This window comes from Cervus canadensis, chromosome 23 (genome assembly GCF_019320065.1).
Source record: "Cervus canadensis isolate Bull #8, Minnesota chromosome 23, ASM1932006v1, whole genome shotgun sequence".
NCBI classification, from domain to species: domain Eukaryota; kingdom Metazoa; phylum Chordata; class Mammalia; order Artiodactyla; family Cervidae; genus Cervus; species Cervus canadensis.
Genome location: NC_057408.1, coordinates 9085803 through 9100238, shown reverse-complemented (window position 1 = coordinate 9100238; position 14436 = coordinate 9085803). Strand labels below are relative to the sequence as shown.

Sequence of the window (14436 nt, the reverse complement as noted above, 5' to 3'; positions counted from 1 at the left end):
CTATGACGTCGAGGCAGGAAAAGGTATCTCTTGCTCATTAAATGAACAGTCGAGGTGGTAAATATAAAATAAGAGATACACTTTGTTTGTTGCTCATTAACTGGGACGCAGACGTAGGTAAGATTGCACCGTGAGCGAGGGTAACTCAACTCGAAACAAAGGGACCGCAGACCCCGGGACACCTCTCCGCCCGCAGCCCCGGGCCTAGCCCGCGCGCCGCGTGGGGGCGGGGGGCCGGAAGGGCGAGGCCGGAGGCGCGGTGGGCGGGGCCGCGGGCGGGGGCGTGTCCTTTAGGAGGCGGGGACAAGATGGCCGCCCTGGCCGCTCGGAGGACCTGAGAGGAGGTGGCGGAGGCCCCGCCCCCCGGCGGGAGGGCCGCTCTGTGCGCGCCCGCTCTATGATGCTTGCGCGCGTCCCCCGCGCGCCGCGCCGCGGGCGGGGCGGGTCTCCGGGATTCCAAGGGCTCGGTTACGGAAGAAGCGCAGCGCCGGCTGGGGAGGGGGCTGGATGCGCGCGCACCCGGGGGGAGGCCGCTGCTGCCCGGAGCAGGAGGAGGGGGAGAGCGCGGCGGGCGGCAGCGGCGCTGGCGGCGGCTCCGCCATCGAGCAGGGGGGCCCGGGCTGCGCGCTCGCCCCGTCCCCGGTGAGCGGCGCGCGCAGGGAGGGCGCGCGGGGCGGCGGCCGTGGCCGGGGGCGGTGGAAGCCGGCGGGCCGGGGCGGCGGCGGCGGCGGCGTCTGTGGCCGTGGCCGGGGCCGGGGCCGTGGCCGGGGACGGGGCCGGGGCCGGGGCCGGGGCCGCGGCCGTCCCCCGAGCGGCGGCGGCGGCCTTGGCGGCGACGGCGGCGGCGGCGGCGGAGGAGGAGGAGGCGGCGGCGGCGCCCCCCGGCGGGAGCCGGTCCCTTTCCCGTCGGGGAGCGCGGGGCCAGGGCCCCGGGGACCCCGGGCCGCGGAGAGCGGGAAGAGGATGGACTGCCCGGCCCTCCCCCCCGGATGGAAGAAGGAGGAAGTGATCCGAAAATCTGGGCTCAGCGCCGGCAAGAGCGATGTCTACTACTTCAGGTACCGCCTTGGGGGGCGGCGGGGTCAGCCCGGGGTCGGGGGGTCAAGCGCTGACCTGGGTAGGGGGGTGTCAACAGGACGGCAGAGGGGCCCGGGCCCTTGGCTGAGAGGTGACCCCCCCAACCCCCGAGTGCAGTGACAGTCACAGCGTCCGAATGGTGCGAGCCCCCCGGAGGGCATCTCCACAGGGTAGGGGCCCGGGGAGTGATGGTTTGCGGGGAGAAAGACAGGGTTATTACGCCAGGGCTGACTGGTCCACCGAAGGGTTAAAAGAAGGTGCAATTCATCGAAACTATAAAACCAGCCACTGTTGGCCGCCGTCCCAAGTCCGTCCCAGATTCATCATCGCAAAGTGTTTAATCACGCACACGTGGAAGAAAGGAGCCATCTATGACAGTGAAGCAGGTTTTAGTTACTTTGTTGGGATCCCGGGGAAGTGTCATACAAAGTCACCACTGGGGATGCCTGTAGTTTTCTTGGAACCGCCCTTGTTGTTGCAGAATTGACTCGCCTTTAGAAGCAGTGTGGTCAGTTGTCAGGCTCCTAGATCAGAGTGTGTCCCCCTAGGGGACATTTGGCACTGTCTGGGGACGTTTTTGGTTGTCAAACCAGGGAAGGGGGGTGCTACTGACATGAAATGGGCAGAGACTAGGGATGCTGCTAAACATTCTGTAATACACAGGGCAGCCCTCACTGCAAAGAATTAACTGGCCCAAAATGTCACAAGTGCAGGATTGAGAAATCTTGGTCCGAACGATGAAAGGTTTTCAGCTTGATGATGAATCCTGTGGTCATGCTGTCCCTGTCATTAGTTTGGATGACCCAGTAAGCTCAGGACAGGGTCTGTGGCTATTGATACCAGTGGAATTTTCTTAAAAACAAATTTGCTAACTTTTCTTATAAACTGTCCCATTTCTAGACGAGAACATAAACATGTTATACTCAGTGGCTTGGAGAGCAACGTTTGTGGGTTCGTTGAGTCATTTTCAGGGACTATACATAGGTGTTGGAGTAGTTGTCATCTGCCATTTAACCATCAGAGTGTGTTAGGAAGGATTTCCTGTTTTCTAACATCAAGTAGGTTTGATTCATTACCCATGGGAAAAGTGAGTGTGTGTGTGTGTGTGTGTGTGTGTGTGTGTGTGTGTGTGTGTATGTGTATGTATAATACTCACACAAATGCACACACAAAATACCATGTTTATGAATTGAGAATACTCTTAAATAGATTTAAGGGGTTAAAAAATATATCTGTGTATATGTGCATATGTGTACATGTATACATACATCCAAGTATGATCACTACTGGCACAACATGTAAATACAAACATTCCTGATGGTTGCTCAAATATATGGATGAGGAATTTTAGTAAAATTATTTCACCTTTTCAAGTAAAAAAAATGAAAGTGGTGTTGTTAGTAGAGTTTATTTTGACATTTAATCTGAGACCACTCATCTTGAAATCGTAAATGATGCTTAGAAAGCTTATTTTAAACATACAAAGGTGATAATTGTGTTTTGCATTTCCCCATCATTACGTATTAAATTATACTTTGGTAATACTAAGTTATTTTGGAGCAAATTGTTATTCCTCTCAGGCTCACTTGTTTCTTGCAGTGCTTTTCACGATTGTTCATTTTTGCATAGTCTTTCGTTAACAGCTCCTTTTGTTATCTTTCTAATCAAGTAGCATGCCTACACTTCTTCACGTGAAGTCTGTTTTGACATCTTGTAGCCAGTGATGTTTGACCAGAATATTCTGTGTCTGGGATTGACCTCCGTGAGGAATGGGTGACTAGTCTGTTCTCAGTAGAGCATCTTCAGCTTTGAATTTCACCCCTTTTGACTTTTTCCTGGGTATGCTTTGTTTGGTTTGGGGATGGTATGTTTGTTCAAACTAACTTGGTTACTGCAGAGCCTTTGTTGTTGCAGTTCTTGCAGCAGCTGGAAAAGTTATTTCCAAAAGGCAGATTGCCGTAGCGCTCCTTCTGGTGTGTGCCCACCTTTGTGTATGGGTGTGTCGTCAACTTTTGACGTTAAATTTTTAATATTAATAGATTATTTTATGGTAGAAAAACTGGTATAATCAATTTAAAAGTCTCTTTATGAGACAGTGCAGAATGATTTGCAGTTTTCTGTCTGTGCCAAATGAAAACACACGTTGAACAGATTTGTGCCACATGCACTTCGTTCAGGGCTGGAGGGAGTGTTGTGTGTCATGGTTGTCTGCTAGTTACACTACAGGATTTCCTTCTGAGAGGTTACGAGGCAGGAGGACCCAGACAGTGTGATGTGACGCCTGTGATACAGTGCTTCCTCTGACTTTGACTTCTGCTTTCAATGGTGGATGACGGAAGTTACCTACTCATATTAAAGGTGAACACGTAGGGCTTCCTTGCCGGTCCAGTGGTTAAGACACTGCCCTTCCACTGCAGGTGGCCTGCCTTCCATCCCTGGTTGGGGAGCTAAGATCCTACATGCTGCGTGGTGTGGCAAATAAAAAAAACAGTGAACACACTATTTTTCAATCCACGGTGTCAGTGCTTTGTATATTAGCATCCCCACATACATGCCACTCATTAAAAAACCAATAACTCACAAAGTTCTGGCCATTATCTCTTAATAGGTGGGTGCGTTAATTCTTCCGTTGGTAATGTGAACACCTGCACACAGTTGTTCACACAGATTCTAATAATGCTGACTCCTGATTTAGCTTGCCCCTGGGGAGATTGATTTAAACAAATCTGTGCCTGTTAACCGAGGGTGTGTCTTAACAGTTATTAATTGGACTGAAATTAAGCTCATTCAAGAAAGCCTCAAATTTTGATAGAATTTTTCTTTTTTTTTTTCCTCTTTCCTGAGATTGCCAGGTTCTAATAGGAAGGTGTGCCTCTGGTTGCCAGTTAAGCAGTATAGTTATGTCTTCTGTCAGGATTACTGGTAGTGCTGTGGCAGTTTGTGTATTATCATCCCAAGTTTGTTTTCTAAAAGGGTGTGGCTTGATCAAGTGTTGGATCTATTGGTAGAGTTTCTGAAAAAGTTCATTGCCATCATAAGAGCCGATTATTTCAACGATACTTTTCTTACTGGTCTACTGATTCCTGTCACTTCTAGCTTTTGGTTCCATGCACTTGCAGATTTGTTTTTTTTGAAATGTCATTTTCCTTGGCAAAGGAACCTTTTAGTAGCTGCCTTATGCCTTTTTGAAAATCAGTTGTCTTTCTGTGAGCTCTGTATCAATATCTTATTGGGTTCTAGACTACTAGTTATAAGTAGGTTAAAGGCCCAAGAGTCAGGGTAAACAGCTACAGCTGCTGCCATAAAGTATGATCTGGTTGGGTACTGGAAACAAAAGAGTAACCATTTTTGATTCTTGTATCAAATTATGATGCATTTACACCAGATCACTTCTATGAAAAGATAAAATAGAACCAGAGGACATTTGAAATAATCACTAGGGAGCAGGTGCGTGATGAGAGACTAAAGAGATTTCACCTTGATCTGGAAAGAAGAGGCCTCAGAGGCAATATAATTGAGAGCTTTAAGTCATGAGTGAGATGGTGAAGGTAGGAGTCTCTAGGGAAGGCAGCAGGGCCCAGGGGTGGAGAGGTTTGGAGTTGGTACCCACCTCTGTGCAGCCTCGAGCATGTCACTTACTCCCCAGGGTGTGGTTTCTCTGTTAATGACGTGGGTAGTGGGATTGTACCTGTACCTCATAGTGGACTCAATTCTAGAACACTCAAATAAATATATAGCTCTCTTAAAACTTTGTATATGTTTAAGGACTAATTAAAGGAAAACAGTTCATTAACTCAAGTTGTATGGACCGAACATATAAATAGGTTTTTAAAAGTGTATAGAAGTAATCTCATTTGTTATGAAAGGCTGGTATGGTCTTTGAAGCCATGAATTCTGAATCATTGAGGGTATCAAAGTTCAAATAGGGCCTGTCCCTCCCTTTTTTTTTTTTTTTGGGTCTTAAAAATACAGACTTTTCTACATAGTCTTTGTTGGAAAAAACTAGCTCAGTGGACCAAGGGTCACAGTTCTTAATTGAAGTCTCATTGGTGTTCAGTTAACTGTTATTCGTGATATTTTCTTTCTGGTCATCACCATGGAGTTAAATGTGGCATCTCCTGTATTACTGTCTTGTTCATTTCCCTAGAACATGGCTTCCTCCCCGATCCCCAGACACAATGCTAAACACACAGATGCCAAATAAGTATTTACCCATTGATATGACACTGAAAGCTTAGTGAAGCAGGCTTAAATGCCTTTCCTTTGTCACTCTGCTGTGCGGTTATCTGCATTTTACAGGTGGGGGTCAGGCCAGAAGCTAAGTGCTGCTTGAGGTGGTACTGCTAGGGAGTGCAGGATTAGCATCCTGACGCTGGTGCTTCAACCCTGGGACTCTGAACCACCCTGCCCTGCTGCTGCCTCGGGCCATCCCCAGCTGTATCCTCAAGCACCGTGACTTGGGCTTCCTTGGTGGCTCAGCCTGTAAAGAATCTGCCTGCAATGCAGGAGATGTGGGTTCGATCCCTAGGTCAGAAGATCCCCTGGAGAAGGGAATGGCAACCCACTCCAGTATTCTTGCCTGGAGAATTCCATGGATAGGAGTCTGGTGGGCTACAGTCCATGGGATCAGAAACAGTTGATAGGGCGGAGCAACTAACACTTTCACTTTCACTTTCAAGTATTGCAACATCTCATGCTTAATCTACTTTGTTAAGCTTGGTGTACCACTAAACTAATGTATGTATTTACTGTTATGCTTGCATCCTGAAGTTGACAAGGGGTACATTTTAAATCCTATTTTGTAGTGAAGCCATTGAACCAAAAGAATCTTCCAAGTTCTATGTAATATTGAAGGAGGAAAAAAGTGGGAAAATAGCGATAAATTAAGCAAAAAGCTTTGTTTCTTTCAGAGTTGAGACACAGTTGAAATATACTACAGACCAGTTTTTTTAAAAAAGCATTTTTTTTCCCCTGGGTAATAGAAGTGACCTTTTTGTTAAGAAATATTTCTCTTTCTCTTTTTCTTGTTCACCCTAGGATTGCCCCTCTTATTTATCAGATATTCAGATAGGCAACACATTACCTAAGAAGCCTTTTAAAAGCTTTCACTTAAATTGGAAGAAATCTCGTTGTAACTTGCAGGCTCAGTGTGGTTTATGAGGTAGTTTTATATACTTCCTGCAAAAAGCTTTATTAGGTTTTCAGAATTGAGACCCAGTTGAAATGTTGGTCTGTAGACCAAAAAAAAAAAAAATCCTTTGGAGAAACAATATACAATATTTATTAAATGCTTATTGCGTAATTGAAAGTTTGCCTTGCTTTTAGTTTCTTTTCTTGATAATGCTTCTTATCAAACTAATGTTAGCTTTTTCTGATTGAAGCCTGGATCCAGAAATAACGTAGAAATATAGAAAGCCTAGGCATGGTGGAAATTGTGCTCGGATACTTCTTTCTCGGCTGTACCATCACATCTTTTCGTGATGCGCTAGAGGGATTTTTGTTAGGTTGCAGCCTTACCATCCGTCCTGCATCTGATTTTCGGAGTCTGACATGCAAAGTCTCACCTGCCAGGAGGCCCATAATACCTGTAGTGGAGGAACTACTTAGCTGAAACGGAACTGATACACATACATTCTAAAAATAATCTCTAACAGAAATTGATATATGATCTTTTTTCAGATTACTTTTTTTAAAATTTCACTTGTGAGATTTAGTCACAATTTTTTTTCATAATTTAACTTTAGTTGGTGAAACAAGCAGGCTCTTTGCAAAGTTGGTGGTGACTTTTTTGTTTTTGTTTTACGCTTTATAGTGGGACTAATAAAGATTCATAACCTTTAGCTTGTGTTGAGGTTTCTCAGACCTGCAGGATGAATTAGAAATAAATCATCAGCTCTTTTTTCATGCACTTACTGTTTGGCTTGATAGAAATTCCCCTTGTAGCTCTTGTCTGTTGGTCTTTTGTTGGTGTTTGCCATTGCCACTAAGGAATAACTGGAAATTGAAAACGAAGTTTAACTTACTTCCTAAAAACTAAAACTTCTCAAGAAGGAGAATAGAACTATGAAATAGGGTGAAATTTAAATAATACATGTGGATCTTTTGATTTTGCCTTATCTTACTATAAAGTCAAATTCATTTGTTTGGAAACTGAACTGTATGTAAGCAGTATGTAAATGCAAATGATAGTAAATATAATTTAAAATTAGATCCTAAAATCAAATACTTATCGTTTGTCAAGAAGAATTATTAGTGATTTACAAATGTTAGAAAATCATCGTCCTCTTGATGATTTTTGAATAATATATCTTGGAATTCTTTTCCTTTTCTTTTTATAATGTCCTTAGAATTCTTTTTAACATGTATGCAGTGATGTATGTGTATCTGTTAAAAAAAAAAAAGATCTTTTCTGGAGGCCCCTAGTGGAAATGGGCAATAATACAAAAGTGGACATACGAAATACGTGTTTGCAACTTTTTACTCTTACATACTACAGATAGTAAATTTACTATGTCAGGTTACCATAGCAGTTTCTTAATGCTTTCTTTTCACTTCCATACTTACTTAAATACTGTGTTTGAAGTAAGTCTGTCCATAAACTGACTTGCATAGGACTGGTTTAATAGAAAAGTAGGGACTCTGAATCAGAAGATTGGGACTTGAGTCTTGCTTTACTGTTTTAACGTGGACAGATTTTTAAACTTCTGTAAGCTTCCAGTTCCTCATCTGTAAATCAGGGATAAGAATTCTGCTTCATGGAATTTTTTGAGATTAAATGAAAATACATTGAGGCATCTGGCATATATAGTAGGTGGTCAGATCAGTAAAATATTAGTTCCTTTTTCTTCACTTAATTATCCAACATAAATAGAAGTATGTGCTTGTTAATTATGTGATGGTTTCCAATATTGTATTGTATTTTGAAATGTGAATAGGGTAGAGCTTAGGTTATACATGTTCATCAGAGTTTTAAAAATATATTCCATTTTTTCCCCTGATTATAAAAATAACCCATGTTCAGTGTGGAAAATTGGGAAGATATTGAAGAGTATATAAAGAGAAATGTCTGTCTTTATATAGTTCCAAAGAGAATCACTGTTACTATTTTGACATAATATTTTGACTTGCATCCTGCTTCCTGGATATGTTTGTGCACACACATATACACATACACACCCCCACACACGTATTTATGTTCTTTTATAGTTGCTTTCATTTTGGAGGAAACCATAGATTAAAGCAAGCATAGTTAGTGTTAGTCGCTCAGTCATGTCAGACTCTCTGTGAGCCCGTGGACTGTAGCCTGCCAGGTTCCTCTGTCCGTGGGATTCTCCAGGCAAGAATACTGGAGTGGGTTGCCATGCCCTCCTCCAGGGGATCTTCTCAACCCAGGGATCCAACCCAGGTCTCCCACTTTGCAGGCGGACTCTTTACCATCTGAGCCACCAGGGAATGAATGAACTTAAAGTTCTTTTTAATGCGTATGCAGTGGTGTGTGCATTTCTTTTAAATGGCCTTTCCCAGGCACCCTTAACCTCTTTTTAAAAGAATAATTTGTTTTTTGGGTGTTCTTATCTACCTACATGTATTTTTTTTTTTATTATGGGAAAGTTCAAACATGTGAAAACAAGAGTAGATAAAGTGTAATGAATCCCTCATGTGCTTGTCTACCAGTTTTAACAATTACCAACTCCTGGCCAATCTTGTTTCATCTCTTTCCCCACCTTTCCCATTATATTTTGAAATGATTTCCAGATATGTTTAATTTCCAACATTTCCATAGCAGTGTTCAGTCCTTAGTTCAAACAAAATAACCGGTGTTTTTCCTTTTTCAGACAGTGAGTGCTTATGGCAGTGGGATAAGATTTAGGGAGAATTCTACATTCATTCATTTTTTATTTTTTAGTGGCCCACCCTGACTTTTTAACCATTTTCTTAACCATGATACAGAGATAGTAGAATTTGCTACTAATCATACACTCTTTGCATATAATTCTTGTTAAATAAATGCTAGTTTATGGAATGATTGGTACAGAATTCAAATTCTATTGAAGATCTTTCATACCACTTAAAATTGGGTGGTGATTCCTTAAATACTTAAGTTGAAGGAAAAGGTTGAATGTTGTCACATTTTATGAGTAGCCAAATTGTTAATATAATAAATTTTTGTCCTTACTGATACTTTAATTTTCCACCCCAAACCCCACCTCAGCTGTTAGGGAAATTATTTCATGCTCAAATTTACTTGCCTACACTCTTCATATTTTTCAAAAACTACTTTTTGATTTTTAGGGGGAAGGACTCAGCCTGTATTCTTCAATGTGTATATTTAAAAATTGTTGTTATAGAACATTTCAAACATTCATAGAAGTAGAATTAAATAAAAAACTACCAAGTATCCAGTTCAACAGTTGTCAACCTTGTTTCATCCATAGTCAGATCTACTACCCCTGACTCAGCCTTCATTGTTTTGAAGCACATTGGACATTCTGTCATTTCATTTGTTAAATAACTGCACTTCAATATGCTATTGGGAGAAGGCAATGGCACCCCACTCCAGTACTCTTGCCTGGAAAATCCCATGGATGAAGGAGCCTGGTGGGCTGCAGTCCATGGGGTCACTAAGAGTCGGACACGACTTAGCAACTTCACTTTCACTTTTCACTTTCATGCATTGGAGAAGGAAATGGCAACCCACTCCAGTGTTCTTGCCTGGAGAGTCCCAGGGATGGCGGAGCCTGGTGGGCTGCCGTCCATGGGGTTGCACAGAGTCGGACACGACTGAAGCGACTTAGCAGCAGCAGCAGCAGCAATATGCTATTTGTGAAGATAGAATTTAAACTTGTAGAAGTTTTACAGCTATACAGAGCTCAGTATTTCAAACTAGAATGCAAGAGATGCCAGCAGGCAATTCATGATTATTTACATAATTCCTTTTGTTAATACTTTGTTCTGTTAAGGTTTTACGGAGGAGGCAAAGGATGGATTGGGCTTCCCTGGTGGCTCAGTGGTAAAGAATCCGCCTGCCAGTGCAGGAGACAGTTCAGTCCCTGGGTCGGGAAGATCCCCTGGAGAAGGACATGGCAACCCCCTCCAGTTTTCTTGCCTAGGCCCATTGGCAGAGGAGCCTGGTGGACTGCAGTCCATGGGGTTGCAAAAGAGTCTGACACTACTCAGCCACTAAACAACAGTGAGGTGGATTAATGTTTCTGGACTCTTGGGAATTCGGGGTGGAGACATGCATGCTGGACCAATAAAAGGCATGGTTTGTATAGGGCTGAAGAACAAAATCATTCAGCCTGTTGATTCAGAATAGACTTGAATAAACCAGTATGGCAGGGGCAAAAGTCACTGGGTTTGAGGAGTGCAAAGTAGGTTGAAAGGTTAAGAGAAGATTAAAGGAAAAAGAATCTCAGATGCAGGGCTAAGATGTTTCGCTCGCTTTTGCTATTGGGTTGAAGTCCATTGAAGGCTTTTAAACTGGACCTGGGGTGATAGTGGTATTTGAGGAAGAGCAGTCTGGAAGGTTTAGGATGCAAAGAAGGTTTAGGATGCGAAAGTGAGTAGAAAGTCAGCCTGCTGTAGTGATTGAGACTTAAGGTGATGAAGACCTGATTTAGGCAGTGGCAGTGGAGGTGGAAGAGGAAGGATGGGGTCAAAGGTGATTAGGAAGGAACTGGATTTAGTAATTGATCAGAGATAGGAGGTGATAAGTAAGATACTAAGTAGATAACTTCTGCCTGGGCCAAACTGTAGAGTGGGGCTGAGGATGGTTCATTTTAGGAAAGGCCTACACCTGAAGTTTGGGAGGAAAGGAGTTGAGGGGGCCTGGGAGCTGACTCTTAGATAGATTTTCCTGTGTGTGTGTCATGTGGTTTGGGGGGGAAAAATGGTATATATTTTTTCAAATTAATTGGTTTGGCAGTTTTCTGATTGTGCTGAGGTACAAAAAGATCATTTTAATTTCAGAGTTTTAATCTTAGCTAAAATTTGACTTCTGGAGACGATTGTTGTTTCATGTTAGAGAAATCTTTCAATACTTAAACTTTTGTAAGTAACAAGTAAACTTGAACACTTAAAGGGATTAGAAAAATAGAAAGTTGATTATTTCTTTATTTTCAGCCTTTTCCGTTGCTGTAGCTTATAGGATTCTTGTTATCCCCCGTAAAGCCCTTCCTGAAGTTACTGGAGAGCGGCGAGCCTCAGGTCTTGCTCTCGAGCCCCGACCTAGCCGCGTGGCCGTCCGCAGCGTCCCTTGCTGTCTCAGGCCAGTCCGTCTTCCTCGGCTCTGAGTTACCGCCTCCCCCACAGGTCATCCTGGTGCAAACTGGTTTGAAGAGCTAGCTGTGTTTGCTCAGACCTCCGGGCCCCTCACAATGGTTTGACTGAAGCATCACGATTATCCGTGTTACCAGCGTAACCTGAAAACACGTGTTCTGCCCTGTCACTTTTCAGGGCCCAGTTGCACGTGCGGTCTTCAGAAGAGTTAATTCTCAAATCATAGACTAGCAGTCGTCTAAGGCGATGTGGGAGTCGATAGACTGACATCATGGGAGTACTACTGAGCTTTTCTTTCTTTTTTTTAATGTATTTCTTTTTTAGACGTTATTTATTTAAGTTTGGTTGTGCTGGGTCTTCGTTGTTGCCTGCAGGCTTTCCCTGCCGGCGGCGTTGGCAGCTGCTCCATTGCAGGGTGCAGGCTTCGGTGCGTGGGCCCTGGCGCAGCTCCCAGGCCCTGGAGCGTGGGCTCAGGAGCTGAGGTGCACAGGATTAGTTGCTCCACCGCATGTGGAATCCTCCCAAACCGGGGATCAGACCTGTGTCCCCCGCATTGGCAGGCGGATTCTTACCGGGGAAGTCTGGGAATCCTGCTGAGTTAAGATGGCTGTTATTTACGTCTTTCTGGGTTCTCAGTAAAGTTTTTTTAGATTTGAAAGTCAGATGCCAAATAAAATTTTCTTTTTGATAATCTATAGTTAGAAACTTCTCAGGTAGAGTTAGGTTTAAGAAGTGCTTTAAATCAACTGTACTTCAGTAAAAAAAAAAAAGAAAAAGTTAAAAAAAAAGTTGCTTTAAGCAGCTTAATCAAAATGAAAGCAAGCAAAGACAATTCAAGTGATGGAATGTTCTTATATGAACTGGGAAAATGTAACTCATGCTTTTGATTTTCATTAATAATTACTTTTCTTCAGGGTATTTAGTGGGGAGGACAAGGAGAGGTGAGATCACAGGTCGGCTCAGGATAGGCAGATCTAGGGGGCGGTTGGTAGGGAATTTTTTTGTGGTTGAAAGTGAAATACTAGTATTTCGTTATTGGGACTAGAAGTAATCGCTTTGGGCAGAGAAAACTGAAAATGACTAATATCCTTCACTAGTCTACTAGAGTTTTTTTTTAAAGTAATTTCCCTGCCTTGCAGTTTGATGCTTTTAGAATAAAAGCTTAGTCACGTTAAGTCCCGGGGTGTCTGACTGTTAGTGACAGCAGCCATCTTGGAGAGCAGGCAGACGATGACCGAGTCACTCCAGGGACCCACCGCCGTTCTGTTTATCTAGCCCTGACTTCCTCGGCCACACTCAGTTGTTTGGCTGCTGTGAAGACGGTCCCCACCTGACGGACAGAATTTCTGCTTCACCTTAAGCTCCCGTGGGCCTTGCCTTTCTAATAGGCTTGCCTTGGTCTCCTGCAGAGGAAGGTCCCTGGTCTTGAAGTCCGCTGGGGCCTCCAGGTTGACTTTCCTGAAAGCCCCGAACACAAGCTCTGGCAGTTACGGACAGGAAAACAGCTTGTGCTGTATTCTGAAGGCAGCAGTGTGTGAGACCAGTACTTAGGGCTGTGGAGTGCACATGCTTATAATCTTGACATACGTCAAGTTGTTAGCAGAATCTTGTTTACCAGTAGCTGGAGTATCTGGTTATAAGGACGGTATGGCTATTACAGCTTAATTAAAATTAATTGTAATTATATTCAAGTGACATAATAACAGGGTACTCTTTACCAATTTTTCACTAACTTGGATTTTTTTTTTTAGTAGTATTTCCTTTGTTATGTAGTGTCAGATTAACCATGAGAAGATTTTCCAGTTCAGTATTTTAAATTCCAGGCAATATATTAATGTTTTAAATAAGTATAGACTTTTCTGTTCCATTGTGTGTGAATGAAAGCCATGTTCTTAACTATTCAGCTGATGTTGTTCAGTCACTGGGTCATGTCCAGCTCTTTGCAACCTCTTGGACTGCAGCACGCCAGGCTGTGTCCTCCACTGTCTTCCTGAGTTTGATCAAATTCATATCCATGGAGTCGGTAATGCTGTCTAACCATGTCATCCTCTGCTGCCCCTTTTTCCTTTTGCCTTCAGTCTTTCCCAGCATCAGGGTCTTTTCCAGTGAGTCTGCTCTTCACATCGGGTGGCCCTTTGGAGCTTCAGCTTCAGCATCAGTCCTTCCAGTGACTATTCGGGGTTGATTTCCTTTAGGATTGACTGGTTTGGTCTCCTCCCTGTCCAAAGAGACTCTCCAGAGTCTTCTCCAGCCCCCATAGTTCGAAAGCATGAGTTCTTTGGCACTCAGCCTTCTTTATGGCCCAACTCTCACATCTGTACATGACTACTGGAAAAAGTCATAGCTTTGACCACGTGGCCCTTTGTTGGCAAAGTGAAGTCTCTGCTTTTTAATATGCTGTCTAGGTTTGTCATAGCTTTCCTTCCAAGGAGCACGCATCTTTTAATTTCATGGCTGCAGTCATTGTATGCATTGATTTTTTTTTTTTTTTTTAGCCCAAGGGGTTAAAACGTCATTGCTTCCGCTCTTTCCCCTTCTGTTTGCCATGAAGTGATGGGACCGATACCATCTGTCTTAGTGTTTTGAACGTTGTTTCAAGCCAGCTTTTTCACTCTCCTCTTTTCACCATTTTTGCTCTCAGAAGTTACTTTGTTTAATACTAGCCTATGTAAGTTTTGTTTGAGAGTTTTAATAAGGGGCATCGTAATTTTGGGTTGTTTGACTAATCAAGGAAATGTGTAGGATTGTAATAAAGTAGAATTGAGGGATAGTAGAATTATTTCTAACTGGGCTTGCAGAATCACAGATGACTTCACAGTTGCAGTGACATTCTACCTGGGCTTGGAGGATTTAATATTTTATGATAGGCAGAATATTGGTTATGTTCACCCTTCCTCCTGGAAAGACATAGCTGGAAGTCAAAGCTACGTGGCGTATTTTTGGTGACGTTGAGTTTAGAATGTAGGGTGTCTTGACGTCTGATAGGAAAAAATCAGGAAAAAGTACTTGATCAGTTGGAAGGTTTTTGATGTTTTACTAAGAAGGCAAAGCTGTTGTGCCAGCATTGAAGAGTCTCTGAGC

The 14436-nt window shown here is 43.4% G+C and overlaps 1 protein-coding gene across 1 annotated transcript in view; it reads left to right on the top strand.

Moving 5' to 3' along the window:
* The first annotated feature begins 277 nt into the window (after positions 1-277).
* The window catches only part of MBD2 (methyl-CpG binding domain protein 2), a 65123-nt gene continuing 50964 nt past the window's right edge, over positions 278-14436 (top strand). Inside the window, exon 1 of the mRNA XM_043443759.1 lies at positions 278-1058. Coding sequence (XP_043299694.1) covers positions 508-1058 — 551 coding nt within the window. The 5' untranslated portion in view covers positions 278-507. The remainder of the gene's footprint in view (positions 1059-14436) is intronic.